General features: G+C 40.0%; 2 protein-coding genes across 3 annotated transcripts in view; one reads left to right on the top strand and one right to left on the bottom strand.

The window, feature by feature from the left end:
• LOC308220292 (calcium homeostasis modulator protein 5-like) overlaps positions 1 to 21,809 on the bottom strand; it is a gene marked incomplete at both ends in the record, with an annotated part of 28,607 nt that extends 6,798 nt beyond the window's left edge. Inside the window, 2 exons of one of the 2 annotated variants that reach the window (XM_080616132.1) lie at positions 18,259 to 18,648; positions 21,270 to 21,809. In XM_080616132.1, coding sequence (XP_080472258.1) covers positions 18,259 to 18,648; positions 21,270 to 21,809 — 930 coding nt within the window. Of the gene's footprint in view, positions 1 to 18,258; positions 18,649 to 21,269 lie in introns of those variants that run through there. The other variant, XM_080616131.1, reaches the window with a different exon arrangement.
• Positions 1,843 to 23,425, top strand: TRAPPC3L (trafficking protein particle complex subunit 3L; the record flags this gene model as incomplete). The annotated part of the gene is made up of 5 exons (XM_080616133.1): positions 1,843 to 1,929; positions 4,182 to 4,279; positions 8,682 to 8,781; positions 22,533 to 22,718; positions 23,306 to 23,425. Exons 1-5 carry the CDS (start codon positions 1,888 to 1,890, stop codon positions 23,423 to 23,425), a joined length of 546 nt encoding a protein of 181 aa, XP_080472259.1. The 5' UTR covers positions 1,843 to 1,887.
• Between the last annotated feature and the right edge of the window lie 738 nt (positions 23,426 to 24,163).

Here is a 24,163-nt window from a genome sequence, read left to right on the forward strand (position 1 = left end):
TATGTGTGAATTCACATATACACATGTGTGCATATATGTATTTTCCAAACAGCGCTGATGTGTTTTTACCATGCATTACACTGTATGGTCCACAGTGTTCCTTCATGATTGTAATATTAATAATGCAGGCTGAAGTAATTCATCCTTATATTCAGAATGAGATAAATAAAATGGTGCTCATTTACGGGCAGCCTTAAGTGCTTTGTGATGGTTTTGTTGCAGTTAAATTATGCTAATAATGATCTTTTAGGGCTGTTTTTTTTAAATGTAATGCAGTACACTTTTATGAAATATGGGATGTCTCTTACAAAGAGATACATCCTTGGTGCTTGTTGCCAGTTGAAGACAATCTGAGAAACAAACCCATCTCAGACTCAATTTAGAAATGCAAGTAGCTATCTAGAGAATTGTGATGCCTGGCTTTTATAATTTATTTAAATTTAGATATGGGAAGTAACTACAATACTTTCGCTTATAAAATTGAGTTGGATATTACAGGGCCAGAAGAGCACCTAAAAGAAAATTAAAGTGGCTTACTGATTGTAAAGTTGTCACCACCAGCTCATTCTGTGTAAAATGAAAGCTTTTAGGATAACTATGTTTTCCACAGAAAAAGCTAAAAATCCTTTTATCCTATTCTTTTTTTTGTTGTTGTTAAATTCTATCATAATTTGAAACTACTTTGTTTTTAAGTAAATGAATCCTTCCTATCCCAAATGAATCACATCTGCTGGGTTTTATGTATCTGGAGTAGTAAATACCTGTTATTTCACTCAGCACCTAATCTATTAATTGGAATTTAGTAACAGCATCGCATTCAGATGAGGCCATGTATTTTTAACTGCCTTTCCTGAGAGAACTCAGAAGTAATGTATGTGGAAATAGATAAACCCTGAAAGGAAAGACAGCTACCTGATTAATTTCTTAATTCACTAATGACCACAGTCTAAATTTATTGCTTATCTAAACTAAGAGAGTAGACCAAGTTTACCTTAGGGGAAAGCAGAAAAAGTAAATCAAACCTTCCTGGATGTTTATAGCAGGGATGTTTACAAATAGGGCCTATAATACGTTAAGAATGATATAAAATCTCCTAGAAACATCATTGATGAATGTGCCACTTGCACAAGCTGGCAGCTGTAGCAGTTACACAGTTTATTCCTTTGGGGGTCTGGGTGCTCTAGATCTGTTCTGCCAGCTTTGCAGACACGTGGTGGTAGTAATGCCCTATAACCCACACTGCTCTGCCTGGACAGGCATTACCTTACCAGAGTAAAGCAGTCAGAGCTGTCAGAAGACTATAGCTCCTTTAAGTTGAAAATGATAAATTTTTAATAACCTTGTGTGGCAGTATCTTTAGGGACATGGTTTAGTGGTGGACTTGGACTTGGCAGTATTTGGACTTGATGATCGTAAACGTCTTTTCCTACCCAAATGAATCTAAGGTTCTGTGATTTTTCAGAGAGGGAGCTTTTGTTAACTCTCCAAACACCAAATCCTGACACAAACAACAGACTGAATTTGCTGTCCCTAAAATCGTTAAGACCTGTTAATCTCTTGTGGCTGCCCAGTTTACCAAGGCTGTTTGCTGTGTATTTGATTACAAATCATTCTTATGGATGTAGTGGTTATTTATGTTGTGTACAGAGGCAGATCTGTTGCTGGTCAAATTCCTCCCAAAGGGCTCAGTACACGTAGAGAATAGGAGGAGCATCAGCAGCATTACAGATTGCAGCAAACACATTTTGTGCAAAAGGCAGAAGAGCAGAAAGGATTAAAAATTAGAGAAGGAAAAGAGGAAATACAGTGATCGTGAGAAAACTATGCTGCTTGAGGAAGAAAAGACATAAACTGACAATCAAATACATCAAGCGTTACACAAGCAACATGTCTCGTCCACCAGGAAGAAAGCAGGAGAACCACAAAATAGTAAGACATTTTTGTAACGTGTGATTAAAATTGTGCGTGGGCTAAGAACAAGCTTTTATTGTATTGATACATTTTATACATTCGTATTTCTGATTAGCCTGAAAGTACTGAAAGGAGGGGGATAAGTCTGCCAATATGAGATCAGGGGTGCTGGTGGCATTTATGGCTACAGTGTGACCCCCTTTAAGCTGCCAACAAGCTGCCAGCTTTTAAGCAGTGACATAAAAAAAGCCTGCCCACAGGCATAGTTGTGACACCCATATCTGTGTATACATATATGTATAATAAACTGGAGACAGAGGAAGTTGCCAGTGAAGAAGAGAGAACATAGGCAATTCTAGAAAAGTGATGACAGACTAATGTTTTACTTTACGTCTAGTGCTGAGATTCTGAGCAGGCTTAGGAAAGGTGGGCACAAAGTTTCTGAGATTGGAAACTGTTCAGGAGCAGAGGTGTAAGTGCATAGAGACATTTATTATCAAAGATAGAAATTCCAGGTAAGCTTATGTGCCTCTCTGGTTTGATAGTCATTAAATGAAATGTAAAGAGAAGGATACCTCTGTTCTGTGTTTGAATTGCTCAGTTCCACACAGATCTTTCTTCAGGAACATAGAGCCTTAGGAGTCTTTGTATGGTGAATGATGAATTGTTGATAGGAGCTGGGAAAGTGGAGAAATTCCAGGAGTCTTTAAGACAATGTTGTGTCAATTTCTGAAAAGGGGACAGAGGTCTCCACTGAAAAAGAAATAGAAGAATATAATATAATTAAAGCTGAAATATGTTTTTGCCATAAAAAATACTCCCAACAAATTGCAAGAGTGGCTGATAAATACAATTATGTTGATGAAGTATGCTGAAGTTTCTTTCGGATTGTTGTCTTATTACAACATAGACTTGCTGAGATTACAGAAATGGAGAACCTGTACAACATCCATTTACTGCATTAAAAACTTGTTAATGAGAATTTGGCAAAGTTTGCAATATTAATGTAAACAGGAGTTATCACCAAGGTGAGTTTAGGAAATGGTTCCATACTACTTAAGATTTTAACCAGTGACTTCTTTAAATGGGAGCATTGATTAAACTCCAATCTTTTGATGCAAAGGGAGCAGGAAGAGATCTTTTGAACAAGCTGTTCTTCCTTTCCTTGTGTGATTCATTCTAATGTTTTATTGGTATTCACTATTATTTTTTCTACAGGCTATAAAAAGTACCTGTAGTGTGCCCACATGCCACACACCTGTAGTACTTCCTTTAATTAATGCCTGTCTAAGAAGTTTAGGGAGAGTCAACCTAGTCTCTCACCTAAGGGCCAGCATGTACTCCTGCTCAATACAGCCAATTCTGCAGTGCCATGGACGTGGTCTGGTGGGGCAGGGAGAGAAGAAAACTTTCCTCCAGATTGGAGCACAGCTAAAGAACCCAGACTAGTGCTTGTGACAGCAGCTGTGCAGAGATATGACTTTGACCTTTTCAGTTGTGTTCCATGCTCCTTGGGCAGGTGGCTGTAATCCTCACCCATCCCTTTCATCCTGCTCATGCTGGGGAGCCATACAAACTACATCTGTACTAAGATACAAAAGTAATATCACAGTCAGATTGTCCAGCCATTTGGAGAACTAGTATTGACAGCAATCCAACTTACATGTAAAGACTGATAAAGAAAAGGAAATGTCAATGGGACTGCTTCTTTTCTACTCTGCTTATCATTATTCTTTACTCTTGTGCTGAATTATAATATTTTGTCATTATTCTGAGCCATTTTTTTTAATCTACTTTTTATTTACTGGGGAAAGCAGCTGTTAATTTGAATCATGTCAACCATACCTTTGTGAAGGAACTGGAATTTCGGTGTATATAGTGTTTTTCCTATTGTAGAAGACTAATAGCTCATTGCCTCTATTATCTTTCTGCAAGTAAATGGTTGTCATTAATCTTGGATGGCATTTGACAGCATTTATCAAGCCAGCATACATATGTGTGTCTATAGGATGCAAGAATGCACCTGATGAAAGTATCCCAAGAAACGGTATTTCTGACAATCAAAATCCCTGTACAGAGACTCAAGTGATGATCAGTTCAGGTTCTTTCACACATGGACTGTGGATTTCAGTGATTACACATCCATGGACAAAAGTTTCTTTATTACTGTAAATATTATATTTGCTTGCTTTTAATACAGTAGCAGCTCACAAGTGTGGAAAAGTTTGATTCTAGTTTTCTTCATTTTTGATTTCCATCCTTTCTGGCAGAGCAGAGAACTTTTTGTACTCACGTATGGGGCTTTGGTAGCCCAGCTGTGCAAGGACTATGAAAAGGATGAAGATGTCAACACCTTTTTAGACAGAATGTAAGTACTGCTTTAAAAGGTCAGCCTTCTTGATAAAGCTATTTGTCCACCTATATGTTACATTTCAGCTTTATGTCCGTTATCTTATGAGTTCCAGCACTCTGTCTAGGATTACAGAGATCAAAGGGATAAGGTTCAATATTCTGTCAGCAGAAATAATGCTAATTTGTGAATTAAGATCAACAATTACCTTTTGAATTCTTAGGAAAAAAGTGTCAGGTTTGTTTTGGTAGCTTACATTTGTTCCTTGTTGATCTTTTGTTATGCTGATTAATAACATAAACTTGTAAATTTCATCTCTTATATCCATGTATTCAATTTCAACTTCCACGTTAGCCCTCCTCTTCTATTTCTTTGTACTCATGTTATTTCAATGTTATGTCAAACTAGACAAGCTTTTTGTTTCTCACAGGTATTTTCTAGTTGACATGCATTTCTGTGTTCACTGTTGATGTGGCCTTCCTGTGGCTTCCCCTCATCCAACTACACTGTGGTTTTGTGACTTGTAAAGCTAAGTATCACAACTCCAGGTTGTGGGAATTTGACTTAGGTGATTTAGTCAATACGCAGCCTCCTTTTGTAGTCATGTGCCTTCCCGAGGGTGTAATTTAGGAATCTGACTTGGGTACCCTGAATTGACCCCTGTGGGGTGGCTGTGTTCTCCCCTCTATGGGTTAGGGGCAGACAAGCCACTCACCTTTAAAAGACCATACAACAATGGGCGAGACAGCACAAGTGGTTGATGAGGAACTGATATTTTCATGGATAACCTGTTTTGGAAAATGAAGATCTTATGTTTATAGGAACCTGACATCCTGACTGAGATTGTTAGACAGTATTCTTAGCTCTTTCTCTCTATATATGTATGTACATATATAATCCGTAGAGAGAAAAGTATGTTTCACTATGCAGTTGCCAAATAACTGCTTGACAATTTGTTTTGATTTGACTTTGTAAATCTAAGGTATAAAAGTTGAAGAGGATCTAAGTAGTCTTGGACATCACCAATACATACCTTCCTAACTGCTGATGACATATTTACCAATGTTATTGATATTAATACTTTCACAATAAATAAATATTTCATGTTTCCTGATGCATGACATAATGCAGTTTTAAACTTCACACTGCCAAAACCACTTTTGGGTCTTGTCAATGCATTAGACATCAGATCACTTTTTGGCTGCTTGTCAAAGACATAGTACAAAATCAGTAAGAAAATCCATCGAGTTTAGGCTCCTTCACTGTGTAGGGCCTCTGACAAAGAGTCAGAGACTGCCAACGTCCACATAAATGGACACAAAATATTCCCTAAAAATGTTTCTGAGTTGAGTTCAGATTCTTTCATAACATTTGTGTTAATCTCTTTCCCTTTTTCAATAGGGAATTAGTATAGCTATTTTGCACACGCTGTAGTTACCGACCTTTGTTATTAAATGAGAGCTAGGAATAAATATTTGTTTTATAAAAAATTCCATTAGATTCCATCCTTTTTCATTTCTCTGAAATTGCAGTGTTTTTAATAGAAAATGAAGGTGGTGGTGTACTGAAACTGTATATTAGCTAGCAACTTCTGGATTCTTTCTGCAACTAGTAGATGAAGGGAGAGAACATGTTAGGAAAAAGACAAAGAGGGAAAAGCAAAAAGTGAGGTGAAGAGATAAAAGGATAAAGTGAAAAAGATTAGGTGTGAGTCCATCTTCCTATGGATTTTCCTGGTACTTGAATGCTGCAATGAGGCTGTCCAGGATTTCATAGAATCGTAGAATCATAGAATAGTTAGGGTTGGAAAGGAACTTAAGATCATCTAGTTCCAACGCCCTGCCATGGGCAGGGACACCTCACACTAAACCATGCCACCCAAGGCTCTGTCCAACCTGCCCTTAAACACCACCAGGGATGGAGCATTCACAACTTCCTTGGGCAACCCATTGCATTGCCTCACCACCCTCACAGTAAAGAACTTCTTCCTTATATCCAAACTAAACTTCCCCTGTTTAAGTTTTAACCTGTTACCCTTTGTCCTATCACTACAGTCCCTAATGAAGAGTCCCTCTCCAGCATCCCTATAGGCCCTCTTCAGATACTGGAAGGCTGCTATGAGGTCTCCATGCAGCCTTCTCTTCTCCAGGCTGAACAGCTCCAACTTTCTCAGCCTGTTTTCATATGGGAGGTGCTCCAGCCCCCTGATCATCCTCCTGGACTTCCTCTGGACTTGTTCCAGCAGTTCCATGTCCTTTTTATGTTGAGGACACCAGAACTGCACACAATACTCCAAGTGAGATCTCATGAGAGCAGAGTAGAGGGGCAGGATCACCTCCTTTGACCTGCTGGTCACACTCCTCTTGATGCAGCCCAGGATACGGTTGGCTTTCTGGGCTGTGAGCGCACACTGCCGGCTCATGCTCATTTTCTCATTGATCAACACCCCCAAGTCCTTCTCCACAGGGCTGCTCTGAATCTCTTCTCTGCCCAACCTGTAGCCGTGCCTGGGATTGCTCCAACCCAGGTGTAGGACCTTGCACTTGGCATGGTTAAACTTCATAAGGTTGGCATCAGCCCACCTCACAAGCGTGTCAAGGTCGCTCTGGATGGCATTCCTTCTCTCCAGCGTATCAACTGAACCACACAGCTTGGTGTCATCGGCAAACTTGCTGAGGGTGCAGTCAATCCCAATGTTCATGTCACCGAGAAAGATGTTGGACAAGACTGGTCCCAACACCGATCCCTGAGGGACACCACTTGTTACTGGCCTCTAGCTGGACATTGAGCCATTGACCACAACTCTTTGCTTGTGGCCAGCCAGCCAGTTCTTTATCCACCGAGTGGTCCACCCATCAAATTGATGTCTCTTCAATTTAGAGACAAGGATGTCATGCAGGACGGTGTCAAACGCTTTGCACAAGTCCAGGTAGATGACATCAACTGCTCTGCCCCTGTCCGTCAGTTTCGTAGCCCCATCATAGAAGGCCACCAAATTGGTCAGGCAGGATTTCCCCTTAGTGAAGCCATGCTGGCTGTCACCAAGCACCTTGTTGTTTCTCATGTGCCTTAGCATGCCTTCCAGGAGAATCTGCGCCAAGATTTTGCCAGGCACAGAGGTGAGACTGACTGGTCTGTAATTCCCTAGGTCATCCATTTTCCCCTTCTTGACAATGGGGGTTATATTTCCCTTTTTGCAGTCATCAGGAACTTCACCTGACTGCCATGATTTTTCAAATATGATGGCCAGTGGCTTAGCAACTCCATTTGCCAGCTCCTTCAGGACCTGCGGATGGATTTCATCAGGTCCCAAGGACCTGTGCACATCCAGTTTTTTAAGATGGTCTCGAACCAGATCCTCTCCTACAGTGGGCCTAGGGTCTTCATTCTCACAGTCCTCACGTCTGCCTTCCAAGACGTGAGTGGTGCGGTCAGAGCTTTTGCCAGTGAAGACCGAGGCAAAGAAGTCATTAAGAACCTCAGCCTTCTCCAAATCCAAGATAGCCAGTTCTCCTGATAGCTTCTGGGAAGGGCCCACATTGTCCCTAGTCTGTCTTTTATTTGCAATGTACCTATAGAATCCCTTCCTGTTATCTTTCACATCCCTAGCCAAGTTTAATTCTAACTGGGCCTTAGCTTTCCTAACCTGGTCCCTAGCTTCCCGAACAACACCCTTGTATTCTTCCTAGGCCGCCTGTCCTTGCTTCCACCTTTTATAAGCCTCTTTTTTTCCCTCTAAGTTTCTTCAGCAGCTCCTTGTCCATCCAAGGAGGTCTCCTGGCCCTCCTGCTACACTTCCTTCTAGTCAGGATGCAACACTCCTCAGCTTGTAGTAGGTGATCCTTGAGTATCAACCAACAGTCTTGGGCCCCCCTGCCCTTTAGGGGCTGAACTCCGCAGCCTGGAAGTGAATGCTGTGTCATGAGGGGGCAATTGTTTTCTTCTTGACAGAGACAGTGTGAGATGAACTCTGGGGATCACAGGGGAATGGATGGAGAAAGTCTTGTGCTATGTTATTCTATCCTATTTTTAGTGACAAAGCAGTATTAATCAGGTGTATTATTTGCATACTATTTCTATATTGCATTCATATACCTAACATATAATATTTATTCACATATGTAAATATAAATGTATATATAGAAATTGTGTATATAAGCAACTTTCATATCATCCTCACCAGCAGTATCGTGCTTAAAGGAGTATGATTCCTTAAATGACTGCATGAGCAGCAATCCCACTATGCTGCAAAATATGGCAGAAAGAAGAATCTAGGCCAGCAAAATCTGTTGCCCTCAAAGCCATGCATTTGGGAGCATGCAGCTGTTTTGCTGAGAAAGCACAAGAAAGAGATTAGGGATATGGTAGGTGGAAAGAAGTTGTCCATTTTGAATGTTAACTTTCTTTGTTTTCTCCTTAGGGGATACGGCATTGGTGTAAGGCTGATTGATGATTTTTTAGCTCGTTCAGCTGTGAAAAAGTGCCGCAGTTACTCTGAAACTGCAGACATGATTGCACAGGTAAGTAACATTTACATTCTCTAGAGATTCATCAGCTTCAATGATCTTAGCTTTTCCCTCCTCCTCTGTCAGTTTGCTCCAGAACACTTACTTACATTTTCTTCTATATCATGGTTGTTTAATCAAAAACCCACTCCTCTACACAGTCACACCCATGCTTCCATTGGGTGAAATACAGCCTTTTCCTTATCTATGACTTTGCATCAACTAATAGCTCACAGAGGCTGGCTTTGAGAGGAGGCATCAGTTTCTACCGGCATAGCATAGTGCTACATCAGGCTGGGGGGTAGGGGGAGAAATCAACAAAACACAAAAAAATGTAATTTTTTGTGAGATAAGAATTTTTTTATGGTCTTGATAAACCCACAATGGTAAGTTTACCATAAAGAGTTGTTAGAACCACCGAATTGGTTCACATGATCATTGCCTTTTATATCTGAGTTGAAGACAGAGAACATAAAATGGGATACCACCTGTGAGAGGCTGCCAACCACTGACCTAAACTGACCTTGAGTCAATGGCTAAGCTGTGAAATAGGAGCTCACTCCTCTAAACGAGATAACAGGGTTTTATTGAGGGACAAAGTCAATAAAGCAAAAGCAACAGTGCTGGGTGTGTGACCGTAACCAGAAGCGCACTGATTAGCATTTGTTACAGGTTTATATACTTTCACTATTGCATTAGCCATATACATATTCATAATTCCCACGTATAGGTGGGGAATATTATAACTAGCTCCAGGAACTTATTATCATAAGTCTCCTCCTCTTAGCATCTGCACACTGCTCTGTGGTGATTGTGGGCAGGGGTCTTGAGGGTGAAGTAAGCAGTCTTCCTCATGCAGGCAGGGGTCTTCAAGATGAAGTAAGCAGTCTTCCTCACAGTGTACTTTTCGCCTTTGGCACAGTTGGATGCCCCAGTAATCACAAAACTAGCTGAAACCAGCCATATCTGTAACTTTTCTGATAGCCGGCAAAGATTTAAAACAGTGTGACCCTCATACAAAATTTATTGCAAGCAAAACAGGACGGGCAGACAAGGAGTATCCAAAGCTAGCAGATGTTTGGGAGGCACTGTCTCTAAACTAACTGATAAGTAGAAGGATGGTGTGAAGTAATTCACTCATGTTTAGTGGGGCCACTAAATTCTGTTATCTCACCACAGACTTACAACACAAACATTGTTCTTTATCTTCAACCGAAGTTAAGCTAAAAGTACTTTAACCCTATATTTTCCAGGCACTAGCTTTCCTCATATCAACCCCCCCTCCCCCCCTTTTCTTTTACCTTTACAAATTCTTTTGCTATGTGACTCCATTTTGCTGAAGAGTTCTGGCCATTTTCAACTTGTTGTCTAATCTTGTGTCTTTAGCGAGCTTTGTGAACTCATACAGTTATATCCACATAGCAACACCTATGATTTGCGAAAGCCAATACATTTATGTGTTTATCACATAATCTGAAATTAAAATTCTTCTATTATTAGTAGCCCATGAGATGTTTTGCCATTAGAAGAATTAAAAAGTTTCTTCTGGTTTGCCGTAGCTTAAGCTGATTTCTTCTACCCTTGCCAGAGAACGCAGCAAACAACAAAAAATGATGCAGTTTTAACAAACTTTGAATCATATGTTCCCTCACTCCTTTTTGATTTCTAGGAGCAAAAGCATTTACCATCTCATACAGACGTTAAATTTTGATATTGTTATTCCTGCCATCTGAATCTCCTCAGCATCTCCATAATTATCTTAGATGTTTTTTAACCTTAAAATGATAATACTAAGAGGAAACAGCAAGAGTTTCTGCAAAAGGACGACTCAGTGGTAGCAGAGAAGAACTGTAAGAAAGGAAAGTGAGAGGAACATTTTCCTGAGTACCCACAAACATAAAATAAAAAAGATAAAAGTAGAGTGGGTACTTTCACCTTCTTTGATGGAAATGACCTTCTTATTGAGTAGTTGTTCACACTACTGTCAGACAACAAAGATCTGGGAGGAAATTTAGTGGCAATACAGGGCTTTCTAAAGATGTGGGTTTGTCCCATGGGCAAGTCAGATTTCTTGGGGAAGCTCAAATTGAAATACATAGTACGTTCAGTCCCTTTAGACTGCTGAGTCACTGTAAAGATGTGGTAGTTCATAGATATTGAATTGGCTTAGACTAATGCTTGCTTAGGTCCTGGTCAATGATCTGCTTTATCCTTTATGATTTTCAGCTATGAAGTGTTGCCAGTGAAGGTATACCTGGCCTTTCCCAATGGCAAAAATTAACCACACTTTATAAAAAAGAATTGTTTCATAGAACGAATAGGGTTGGAAAGGACCTCAAAGATCATCTAGTTCCAACCCTTCTGCCATGGGCAGGGACACAAAAGGAGAGAGAGCAGCGCATCAGTTAATTGAACTGAGATTAATTTCCATTGGCTTATTTTAGGAGACAAAAATGTGCCTGACTTTCATTGCTTGAGAATCATCGGCAGCATCAGTTAAATGTAAGCATTACGTTTAACCACTGATTGCAGAACTGGGAAGCAGCAGGCTTTCTATACACTGAAGTAAGACCCCAGTGTATGCTCGTTATAGAGGAATATCTTAGATCAAAGTATATGTGGCTGTTATCAGGTGGTGTGTAGTCCTGCTCACGTTAATCATGTCAGAAATAGCTATGTTACATCTGAATAAAATGGAGGGACGGAAGGTACCTTATGATTCCAGAAATGCTTGTCATAGAGAAACTGATGGCTGTCACAGAACTAGAGAAAGGACCTCTTTGCATTTGTTGTTGTTGGTAGGGCTACAAAGTGCACATGTGCACAGAACACACGTACACCACTACCTGCAAGTTTAAAGCAGAAAGAGGTAACTTTAATTACTAAAAACCAGCCAGATCCCATTAGCTCATAAAAGAGTGGAAACTATATTTCTTCCTGAAGTAAAGTGTATTTTGGACTCTTAGGTCAGGATGATGTATAACAAAGCGCTTCCTTTGGAGAAGCTGAGCCAGGGTATAGTATCCATTTGAGATAGTGAGGGCATCTGAATGAAAACCACAAGACAAGCAGCATTTCAATCACTGTATTAAAATATACTGTCTCATTAAAAAATGATGCCAGGCTGCAAAATCACATTTTTTTCACTTTTATGTTCTTTAGGTGGTATTTTTACTTTATTTTCTCTGGATTTTCACATATATTCCAGATATCTGTTTTTCTGGGTCTTACGGCTCATGGTTCCCTTATTTACAAATGCATTAGTACAGTTGAACCATCATTCTTAAATACAGGTTATTCAACAACAAAATACAGCAAGAAATTAACCATCAAAGTAAGGAAAAATACTCTATTTCTCTCTTCAAAAGACACTAACTGAGAGAAATAAAATTACTTGGAAAGATTGGAACAAACTTTAAAGCACACACAGTCTCTTGAAAAGACTATTTTTAGCAAACTAAAAGAGGAGTTCTGTAATGGTATATCCTTTCTAAGACAAAATGTCATATGGAAAGCATTTTCAGTTTTCTTTGACAAAATATTTTTATATGGTCTTCAAGCACATTTGTCTGATGCATATACCAACAAATCATATGTAAAATGACCAGCAAGTAACTGTAAATACGCCATTAATGTTACTGGTAAGGAATTGCAGGGCAATGTACATGATCTCTTTGACTCTTCCAACAGTAGCACTCTCAGCCAGGAGAAAGTGCTTAAATACTTAACTGCACTAACTCTTCTGAGGTAGAAATCTGTTTGAGGGTGAGTGTGTAGAGTAAAACCAGTTCAAAGTTAAAGTGATTAAAGCAGTTAATCAGTTAAAACAGTTAGAGCCAAGTGTCCTGTAAACAGCAGTTATCCTGCAGTCCTATGGAAAGCAAAGGAGAAGTCTGTAAGATCAGGCTGTCAGTGTTCCCTGTGGGAATGGAAAGAGATGAAGCAAAGGAAAAAAGAATGAGTACAAAGCCAGCTTGCCATATTAAGAAATAAATACAAGAAGAAAGGTGCACCTAAGGCAGTGACTGAGGGCTTAAAACTTCAACCAGTGGTTCAGACTGCAAAGCCTGGGATTTACTGCTGCCTTTTGCTGGAATGGAGAAGGGCCAACAAGTTTTGATAATGAGCCAAAGTGAGTTCCTCTGCACTGATTTTCCGTGGTGCTCACTAACTTCTTGTGTTGGTGCTGTGACTTTGTGTAGTTACAATTGGGATTGAATAAAAAAAGATATGTAAAAGTAGGCTTTCTGCTTACTGGCAAATTGGGGTAAGAAAATGGAAAGCAACTGAGGAATGGTATTATGATCTATTGCAGTTTAACCGCAGCTGCCAAGTGGGTACCACAAAGCTGCTCACTCACTCTTTCCACCCCTTCCCTGGTAGGATGGGGAGGAGAATAAGAAAAAAGGTAAACCTCCATGCATTGAGATAAGAATAGTTTAGTAATTGAAACAAAAGTAACATAATAATGATTATAATGTTAGTGATGATGATGATGATGATAATGATGATGATGATGATGATAAAAATAAGGGGGGGGGGAGAGAGAGGAAGGAATAAACACTGCCCCCTGAAAAAAAAAACAATACAGCTGCTCACCACCCACTGATTGATGCCTAGCTTGTCCTCGAGCAATGACTGGTCCTTTCCAGCTAAGTCCCCACAGTTTATACACGGGGCATGATGTTCTGTGGTATGGAATATCCCTTTGGGTATTTCAGGTCAGAATCCCTGTCTCTGCTCCCTCCCAGCTTCTTGTGCCCCTCCTCTCTGGCAGAGCATGAGACTGAAAAGTCCTTGATCAGAGTAAGTGCTGCTTAGCAACAACTAAAACATCATTGTGTTATCAGCACTGTTCTCAGACTAAAGCCAGAACACAGCACTGCTAAAAAGGAAATTAACTCCATCCAAGCTGAAACCAGGACAAGAACAAAGCTCAGTTGAATAAATGATGTCCAGGACTGGATTCAGAATTTGGATCTGAGTATAGCTGAGGATTACTTTTGAAATGAGATGATAATTTTTCTCTATAATCCTACAAAATGAAATTTTCTCATAAGACCTTAACATCATTTATCTGATTGAAAGAGACATAAAGACACCCCAACTTCTGGTTTTAGATCTAATCCTAGACAGTAAAGTCATCATGCCCCAGGAGGTGTCTGTGCATGCTGCAAGTGGGAGCAGCTGGACCATACCCTCTGGTCCACAGTGAACTAGTGCTGGCTCAAAGTTCCATAGCTGCGTTTGTACAGTGCTGTGCCTAAGGATATATCCCTTGCTGAAAAGCAGTGGCTGAAGAGATGGAAGATCTTTGGAAGCTCAGTACCCCCTAAACACAGCAAGCAATATGGCTCTTCAGCTGCTTGTTGAGAGGCCCTTGAGGACCAACAGGGCTGGGGTAATCTAACCATGTCACCCCCAATGCCAGAGCTGTTGGGCTAAGAGATGTGATTCATCTTCTCATGGAAGACCCTGGCGCACAAGGTCTCTGTATATTGACATATGGCTAGTTTGAAACTCTGGCAAAGGCTGGTGGAATTTAAAAAGCTGGGAAATGTTGCTTTTCAGATCTCAGCAGCGAGAGGGAAATGCATACAAGAGGTTGCTGTGCTAAGTTATAGACAGTAAACTGAAAAATAAAGTTCTGCACTGTAAAGAGTAAAGAAAAGTTTGTGAGTACAAGGAATTAGCAACAGATGGAAAGACCTTTAAAGCATTTTGCTCTTCCCAAACACTGACTGTGGAAAAGTACTAAGAATGAAAAGTATGCTAGAAAAAATGTTATTTGGCTGCCTTTCACTTTCTAAACAGATTAATTCTGGTCCTTCATTAATCTTGTTATTATGTAATCTAAGATGATAGTTTAAATTTTTTAATAGTCTGTATTATCACTTACTTTGCAACATTACTTGCGCATACACTGTTTTGTAGTGAAAAGTCTTCAATAGTATATAAAGGGATTGATGAGTTAGTGGCTTCCTAAATATTTCACTAATTCTAGACAGTATTGCAGCACCATCAAAATGTTAATGAATTTTGTTCTTGCTGCTTGAGAGAGATCAGATACTGTTTGAGACTTTGAAAAAGGGCAGTGGTACATTGTTAATTCTGACTGCATAGATTTCTTGTTTGATGTTAAGCAATATATAATCCTATAGAGTTGCAAGTAACATTTTCAAAAGAGAGATTTTGCTTTATGTGGGTATCATTTTGATTGTGAGCCTGTGTACATATTCTTTTTACTTCCAGTTTTTATAGATAGAAATGAGACAGACTTATGGATGCAACTTTCAAAACCTCACATTCATTTTACTTCTCTGTCTTTTAGAGTCACAAAGGAAGATTCTAAAAAACCTTTGTTTTATCCTCTGGGAAGTTGTGTATGGTAGTTTTAAAGGCATTTCTGTCCAGTCATAGCCTGGTTTTAAAAAAAATGTCCATATCTGTTCATTGCATTACTTATGTACTTATTTTTTCTGCTGAGACTTTTTACAATTTTCATTATAGCTTTGCAATTTTGCCTTAATTTGGTGCTCCATTCCAAACCAGCTATTGGTTTTGTACAGTTTCTGTGTGAGTTCTCTTTTACACAGGAAATTTTAATAATAGAATTTGGACAGATTCATCATACCAAAGTGCAAAGTACAGCTGAAACTAAATTGAAAGCATATGAGGGCTTAGCATGGTTAACTAATTTCTGCTCTTATAACAAAGACTTGAAGTTTGATGGAGCCGCAGATGTGCAGTGGAAGAACAGTTAAGAGAATTCAAATGAGAAAATTGAGTTCTCACAGAGGAGAAGAAATAGTAAACCATGGGACAAAACATAGAATTGAACAGAAGTTTCTTGTTTATTCGTGCACTCATATTTTGGTGGACATCAAAGTTAATGCAAAACCTAAATTTTCCAAGAGAAAATGTTGATTCTGCTGTTTGGTTTCTTTTCCTCCCGGTTTGTTTTGGATAGTGTTGACAATAATCTTTACCTCTTTCCAAGCTGCCATGGTAGCTGCTGAGCTCTAATTCAGGGACAATGTCGATACAAAATAGCTTTTGTGATAGCTGCTTGAAGGACAAGGTTGAATTTGCCAAAACCAGATTCCATTTGAAAACATAGCATCAAATTGGCTTTTTTTTTTTTTTTTGTCTCTTTTTATAGAAGTACCCACATGTCAATTGCATTAAGTCACAGGCATTTTGATAAGACAACTCAGAATAACACAGCCCTGGGAACAAGCTTCAGTGAGAGACTTAGGCTCCTACCAGGAACACATTGCAGTACTGTGTTAGTGGCTGCTCTTGGACATGGAGGCACTTGCAGCATGAGCTACCTATGAACATGAGGCAGGGTAGAGGTGAGAAGAGAATGCACCTTGATTTTGCCCCTCCGCAACAAAGAAGAAGGCCAGATTAGGAAACACTCCTGTTTCAGGTGGTCCTGGCTACTTGGGTGCAGAACTTTGAACTTTCTCCTGCAGAAAAAGAAGATGCCCAAGCAGGATCCCTCTGTCCTCCCACCTTTCCCTTTGCCATCTATGCTTTTGCATCTCTGTCCCAGCTATACCACAGTATACCTTACATCAACCTACTTGTTTCCCATTTTCCTTTATTAGCTCTTTAACCTAATTAGTGGCCTCTCTTTTGCATCCCTTCTTGCTTTGGTTTTCTGTGGTATCAGCGAGGAAGGAGATGGAAAGACAGCTTTGGCAAGGGAAGTTTGGCCTGGACAGTGGGGACATCCTGTTTGGTGGTGTTTCCTTTCCCCTTGCATGTAGGGAGGAGGTGATATGAAGCTGGGCAGTAGATGCTGGGGCATCTCTCATAGAGAAAGAGAAGACAAATGGGGAGGAATGTGTACCTTGGAAATACTTGCTATACCAGGAGAGGAGCCTGGGGAGAAAAAAAGTGTATGAGCCAGAGATGGTGTCAGACATGCTTGCTGTTGTGACTTTCATGCTGGCAATGTTGTGCTTGCGCTTTCAGCACAGGTACATTTAGGCCCATAACGTGTTCCAACTCTGCTGCAAAGTAGGTCAGCTGGGATAAAAAGCTTTAAAACATTTGCTCAAAGACTGCAAGTTCTTCAAAACACACAGAGAAGATTTTAAGCACACAGTGGAATTAGCTCTTGGATTTGTTTTTAAATATCTCTGCTGAAGAAGACCAGTGAGTATGAGAACAGCTGGGCAGAGTACCCCAGTTTATTGATAAGGACTGATTTGAGCAGAGCGAAAATATGATTCTTTGCAAACTCAAGGAGACTGATAGTTAAATGCTGCATAAAAGCCTACCCCGACACCCTGGATACCCTGTGTGAGAGCCATGTGGTGAATTCCAAATGGGTGAGGTAAAGCACAGGACTCTGGGGTGAAACACATTTGTCAGAAGCACTGATTGTGCATTTGTCACAACCTGCATTGCTGCTGGTCCCTCTTACTCCAGACATTAGGCTTCCCGAGATATTCAGTGAAATGAAAATCAACCTTCTGCAAAAATATTTTCTTGTCTTAAAATGTGAAATTTCCTTCCAGGCCCTCTGTCGTATGCTGTCTGCAGGTCCAGTACAAACAGTATTACAGAGTTCTTCAGGCACCCAGTGCCTGAAACCCAATCAAACCCACCAAGAGCTTTATGCCCATACAAAGAGAAATTTTCACTGAGAGAAGATAATACCAAGTACTCTACGGTGCAAAGTATCAGTGATGTATTTTCATTATTGTAACAAAGCACTAATAACAACTGATCATGTTTCAAAATGAGATGTTATTTTTTAACAAACACACAAAAATGGCAAACCATTTGGTAATTTCAAGCCGTTGGTACCATATATACATTCCTGCTCTAAGATTTGTCTAAAAAATTACCTGGCACATCCCTGTCAGTGGAGGTCTCTGCCCCATGTCCTAGGGAGATGTCTCAGGGACTAGAAGAGTAGGGCTGGTCACTGTGACCATCCATGGTCAACTACGTGCAGCAGGAGTCCAAAGACACTGAGATCCCCTGAGTCACCACTGGTACCTCAGGAAAATGCTGTACCTGCAAATGGTCTGCAAATGACTCAGAAGCAAGATCTTTAGTTTCTGTGGGCTGTCAGAAAGCCACACACATTATATTCACATCTTTTAAATGGTGTTGCTTCAGAGTAGTTTCTTGATTTACATAGGACAAGCATACTATAGTGCCTTTAACATAGGAAATTGTTAAAACCCTTTTGCAGAAGTCATTGTCCATCTCTTTTTTGCTGTCAGCTGTTGATGTGTAGCCAGCAACATCATTAGAGTATGAACCCTGGGTGCTATGGAGGACTGCATGAAGGAATTTTCATTGGCATTGGGAAATAATTTCATTGCATCCTTTTGAGCGAGTTTGTAACCGGGGAAGAACATGATGAAGAAGAAAGAGGCCATTGGAAAAAAAAAATGCAGAGATGAAACCACCTAGAAGTATGCTATATTAGCAAGATATAAAAAACCTGAAAACGTATTTGTTCTATGGTATTTCCCTTCTGTCTACAAAGTCCAGCACTGTCTCTCCTTCTTCATTGATTTCTTTCTGGCCTTCTTCAACTAGCCTGTGAATTGTGCTGTAATGCTGTTTGCTACTGCTGAAAGAGTAGAGCTGGGAAGCATCTTCCCATGCCTGAAAAGATGGCAGGGGAATCGCTTCTGGTTCTTTGTTCTCAAAAAAGCACTTCAGGTTTCTCTCGCTTAGCTTGGTGGCATAAAGCTGGAAAATCTGCTCCAGTTGCTCCTTCTCCTTCCCCTCGTACACCTTCCAGAACATCAGCTGGAGGTGGCTGACTTTTGACTGGCAGCTGACACAGCAAGTGGCTAGCAGGGAGAGGAGAGCTGTGGTAACTATCACACACCAGCCTAAAATCTGGGAAGACAAACAAAACGAGGTTCAGGTTAAAAAGGACCAAGTGGAAATGCTCCTTAAATCAAGAGTGTCTGACAGAGTGACCACACTTTGTACAGAGGGCTTGCTGCTCCTCTTGGGACCCAACCATGGAGGTCTCATCACAGGTTACATTCAGTACTTGGCATTTGTGTTAATGGGGTGCCATTAACTCTGGCAGTGGCAGGTTCAGGGGCAGATGATCTCCAATCAGATCTCAACTATAAGACTGTATGAAGAAAAATCTAAGGGAAGTCTAAATGATCAATCAAATAATGTTATGGCTGAATAGAGCTATACAGAAAACAGAGCAAAATAGTGTCTGAGTAATTTAGAGAGGATATCAATGAAAGGTTACTGCAAGACCATAACCACCTGGTATGTAGCATATCGGAATTGCTCACAGAATTTGTCACACAAAGGGAAAAGTTCATAAAATAAAATATCACAATCACTAGATGGTAAACGGTTTTCTGTCTCCTGAAAGTCTTAAATAAAATTACTCAGCAAGAATTAGGATTGACACAATTCTGAATTGTGATGAATTAGAATACCAAAAAGGGTAAGTAACTTTTGTCCCAGATCAATCGATCTCTTAAACTGTGACTATTTTTAGATGTGCTGTTTTCAGGCTTCTTTTTAATGTTAAATTAAAATGTTTTTAATTAATAAAAAATACCCCCCCAAAAAATAAAAAGTAATTAGCAAACAGCAATATAAAAGATGGGCTTAAATTTAAAAAGTGTTCCCCATTTCTGATACCAGGAGATTCACTGAAATCTATACTATTCTTGTGAACTTTTTTTGACTTTGATGAATCAGCCCTTTGTAGTGGAAAATAATTTTTATGCCAAAACTGGTTTAAAATTACCTTCTTGTTCAGTCCTGTGAGAATGCTGGGAGGAGAGGGCATGAGAAAGAAAAAATAGCATATGCATTGGCACTGTTGTACAGCACAATTCGTCTATGCTGAGTTAGAAATAGTTGCTGTATTTTCAGAGAACTTTGGGTTTTTCTGGTAGCAACTTCAGTTTGACAAAATTCTGTCAAGAACATCTTAAAAAAAAGAGCTAATTCCAGGATTAGAGCAAGGGCTGGGGGTGGGAAAATATCCCTGAAATTGATACTGTGGGATGTTCTTTTCTAAGGAGAGCAAGGTTTGAATGCAATTTTTTCATTCCTAGCAACACCGGCCTAGCCAATAGTTTTAGCCACCCACTGCACTGCAATGTGTAACATCTGCAAAAGAACAAACTCTAGTTTTCAAACAGTAGAACAAATTCCAGTGTGTAACTCCAGTGTGGAAAAAATTTTCTAGGTTTTGGAGACCTTTATGGACTGGAACTGATTTCCCATGCTTTAATAATGATCACATGGAGAGCTGCAACCTTTCCCACGTGAACTCTTGCACTGATGTTAAAAAAATAACTGCCAATAAAAATACATATTTTGCTGAGGGAATATAGCAAGTTTCCTCTGGGAAACAGAGAATCTTGACAGACTGTTATTCTTAGATACTGGTATGGAAGAATAGCTTCACTTTCTTTTATTTTTCCAGCCCTTTGTACTGACCAATGATTTCTGTGGGTATTTGAGAAACTGTTCTTTTTAGCAGCTTTTTATTTTCTTGCAGCTTGGAGAATGAACTTGTATATTCTCTTGCTATAAACTGAGTCACTGGTCTTTAACTATTTCCTATACATACAACTTAAAGTCGTAACAGCTATTTGTTATTTCCTTCTAAACCTCTCAAATAAATTGTTTTGTCTGCAGCGCAGGCTTTGGCTGCATTCCAGTCCTATTTGCATGAGGACTTGAAAACAAAACCAGCTCTCAGGGAGGAAATAGTTCCAGGTGGATACAATTGTCTGACAAAAAGTTGCTGGCTCTACAGTTTTTCCTTCCTGCTGACAATCATCTTTCCATCATTTTTTTTTTCCCCCCTTAGTTTTTATTTTTTGTCTCTGAATTTATTTACATTACAAGGCAGTGATCGGAACTGTATGACACAAATGTAGTGAAATGAAATACAATCTCAGCTTTGTGTGTACTGCATGTTTTATTTTAGTGTTTCTCCCTTCCTCCAAGCAGGACAAAAACATTCTGTCATCTGGCATCATGAACATGAGGAATACAAATGGAAACATATTATGTAAGCAGCCATAAATCTGTCACGTCTTATTTTCCAGTATTTTTCTACTGTTAGTGACCTAAGATTTCGTTGTAATCAGGATGATATAAAATAGGAGAATGTGGTATGGATTTTTTAGTAGGGCAGACCCCTTTAATGGTCTGACATCTGTTAATTCAGCCTCCTAAACAATCCAGCAATTTTTTCTCTTTAGAGCAATCTTCATTCAGGAAGAAAACTTTAAGTTATCTGGCCTTATTGATCCTGCCATCAGTGGGGACCCCCAGGAAGTGTGACGGAGCTCAAACTGAACTAAAAGATGTATTGATTGTGTTTTGCAAGGCTGCATAATGCCAAAACTTTGTTTATGTGAAACCAATGGTTTTATCTTAGCATCTGACATCAAGATCTTCCACAGATAAATCACAGTGACAGTATAAGCTGCATAATGCTCTTTATTTATTTTTCTTACCTGGGACTGTGCTTGAAGAGTTCGTTTCAGTTCATCACTCTCTGAAAAGGGCATGGAGCTTTTGTCACAGGCAATCTTGTGTAGCTCTTCAAAGCACTCTGCAGATTTGCTCTGGCAAACTGCATGTAAGTAGGTAGGATGCTTCAAGCCACTCATGGCACATTCGTAAAAGGTCCCGTTGAGCAAAGCCACAGAAAGCCACATCACAGGGGCTACCAGTGCATTTAAAGTGATTTGTCCGAAGATGTAAAAGAAATGGCAGATATTCCCTCTGGGGAATATTTTTCTGGGATTTGACCAGCAGCCTGTAAAGAGTTTCCAGGTCTTGCTGTTCAAGAAATATCCAATAACTAGCAAAACAAAAGCTGGAGAGAAAAGAAATACCAAACCATACCTGAAGTTTTCATTGCTGCAGGGACATCTGAAAGCAACAAGAGAAAACACACGTTCACCTCCCATTGTCAGCAGTGCCATGAAACTGTAACCTATAGCGGTTTTCTGGTTCATAAAGAACTTCAGGATTGTTTGGAAAGCATCCATGTTTGATACTCACTGGAGAGGTAAAAATCAAGACGCTTTTATCTTTGGTTGGAGCAGTCTGTAGTATGTAGCAGGGGAGAGCTCTCCAGAGGAACAGCTTGCTGCTAGCCTGCCCACATACACGCTGTCTAGATAATGCGGTGATGTCACTGTCTGGAGAAATGCACTCACAGGATACCCCTCCACTTCCAGAGCAGATGTTGCACATTTATGGTAACATTCATCAGTAGTAGAAGGAAAGCAAGTAATGCTCTGTATAATCAAGTAAGTTTGCAGTCTTGGCAGTCTTATTCTTGGTGGGTTGTTTTTCTTCATGACTGCGGATGGAGATCACAGTAAAAACACATACCAGTTGCGGGAGTTCTTTGAGCTGTGATTATCAAAGTTGCTGGCAATGCAGTGAACGACCTAATATAGGTGCTAATGGTCTCAGAAGAGTGCGACATGTCTGAAAGACAAGTGATAAAAGTAAAACCACTTTGTGTGGGGTTGTAAATGTAGACACACCAGAGATGGAAAAGGCAGCCTTCTGCTGTACTTCACATAGCTCCAGATTCGCATCTCTGGCTCAAGCTGATCATAGAAGTGACAACTCTGATTTCCAGCCTGTCTGGCCCTTCTCCTATTTTCCTGGGGTAGAACTGGTCTACAGGGTGCTGCATCTAAAATTTCACCTATGGCTTGCACACAACAGATTCAAGCAAGAGTTTCATCCTTTTGCAGGTTGCTTTCAAGATGTACCTTGGGGTCACTCCTAGTGTGAGCTGCAGTAACACAGCAGGAAATGAATTCTCCTTAATCCTGGACAAAAACCCACTAGTGGATTTTGTGGAGGAGTTGCCAGCAGAACGAGCATCACTTTGCTACTGTAACCTCCTCTGTGGGGTGATTCGAGGTGCTTTGGAAATGGTAAGGAAGTGCCATGTATTTTTTCCATTCTTTGTTAATATGCAGAGGCACAGGAAAGCAAAGCCACTTGCTCAGGTAAATGAAGGAAATTTGTTAGTGTTTAACCTCTCTCTCAGATTAAATGTCTACATCTAATTCCTAGGCTGCTTTGTGTTTCTGTCAATATCTAATTTGTCAGACACCTTATGTTTCAAGAAAGCAAAATCTGTACAAACATTATATATGTACATCATTCCAGGAATTATAGTGTCTGATATAAGACTAATTAACAAAAGTATTATTAATTCATGACCAGGAAATTTTGTGAACACAAAATCATCAAGTTCATCATGTAATACAGGTTCTTAGAAGAAAGCAAAGCATTGGAATGAAGGGTAATGTATTATACAAATTTCAGTGTACATAAACTTAGTTTTTACTAACTTTGTTGGGAAAGTTATTTTAAAACAGTCTAGAAATCTGCTTCTCATGAATCCTGAAAAGCGGGTCCCCTTATGACAAGAGAGAGAGACAAAGCTTGTTATTCTGGAGGAGTGGGGGAAACTGGGCATTTCTTTGCTTAACTGATCAGACTTAATTCTTTCTAGGTTCACTTAGCAGCAGAAGTTACCTTCCTCCAGGACAGGCTGAAGGGTGATGCTGTGACAGAAATAGGAATTACATTTTTAAGGAACGCTGAAGACAGAAAACACAAAAGAAATAAGTGAAAGAAATACTGGGAGAAACCCATGCTGAGGGATATTTTGCACCTTTTGTTTCTGAAGAAGACATGCAGGGTAAAAATGGCTTCGCTGAGCCAGGTTTGAAAGGTGAAGAGAGCTGGGCAGCAAACAGGAGGGGCAAAGCAGGGGCAGAGCAATGTTAATTGTCATGGCACAGATACCAGTATAAGATCAAAATGGCCTGCCCTTCCTTCTCACGTAACCATGCTCTTGAGCTGAGTGGAAGTTTTATCTCAGTATTTAGTGCACGCTGGATGCAAAATACTCATTTGGACACCAACTGTTTTCAGCTAACCATGACCACCTTTCCCCTTTCTGTTTTTTTGCTAATGTTTCAAAGCATGGTTGCTAGGTGGTGTTTTATTTCCCTGGCTATTTGTGGTTAGGAATAATGAATTAATATTCTGTGACTCCTGGATATAGTGTCTCGCTGCCAGGTGCCTGTTTTGATGAGTAATGGTTTGCTATTCATTGTCCTCCATACCGGATGTCCTGCTTTGAAACCAGAGAGTGATGTGGCTTCACTGATGCAGGAGCCTGTTTGGTCCATTACAGCTCTTTCAGACCCCAAGTGCACTTTTGCCAGCATGGCAGTTCAGCCCTGTGCATGCATGTACATCAGGCTGCAGCACTCTGACAACTGCAGCAGTGCTTGTGTTGCTTCGAGCTATGGTCTTTTTCATGTCAGCCTGCTCTTCAAGAGCACTGGTTTTATGACCAAAC

The sequence above is a fragment of the Psittacula echo genome, assembly GCF_963264785.1.
Source record: "Psittacula echo genome assembly, chromosome: 4".
NCBI lineage: Eukaryota > Metazoa > Chordata > Aves > Psittaciformes > Psittacidae > Psittacula > Psittacula echo.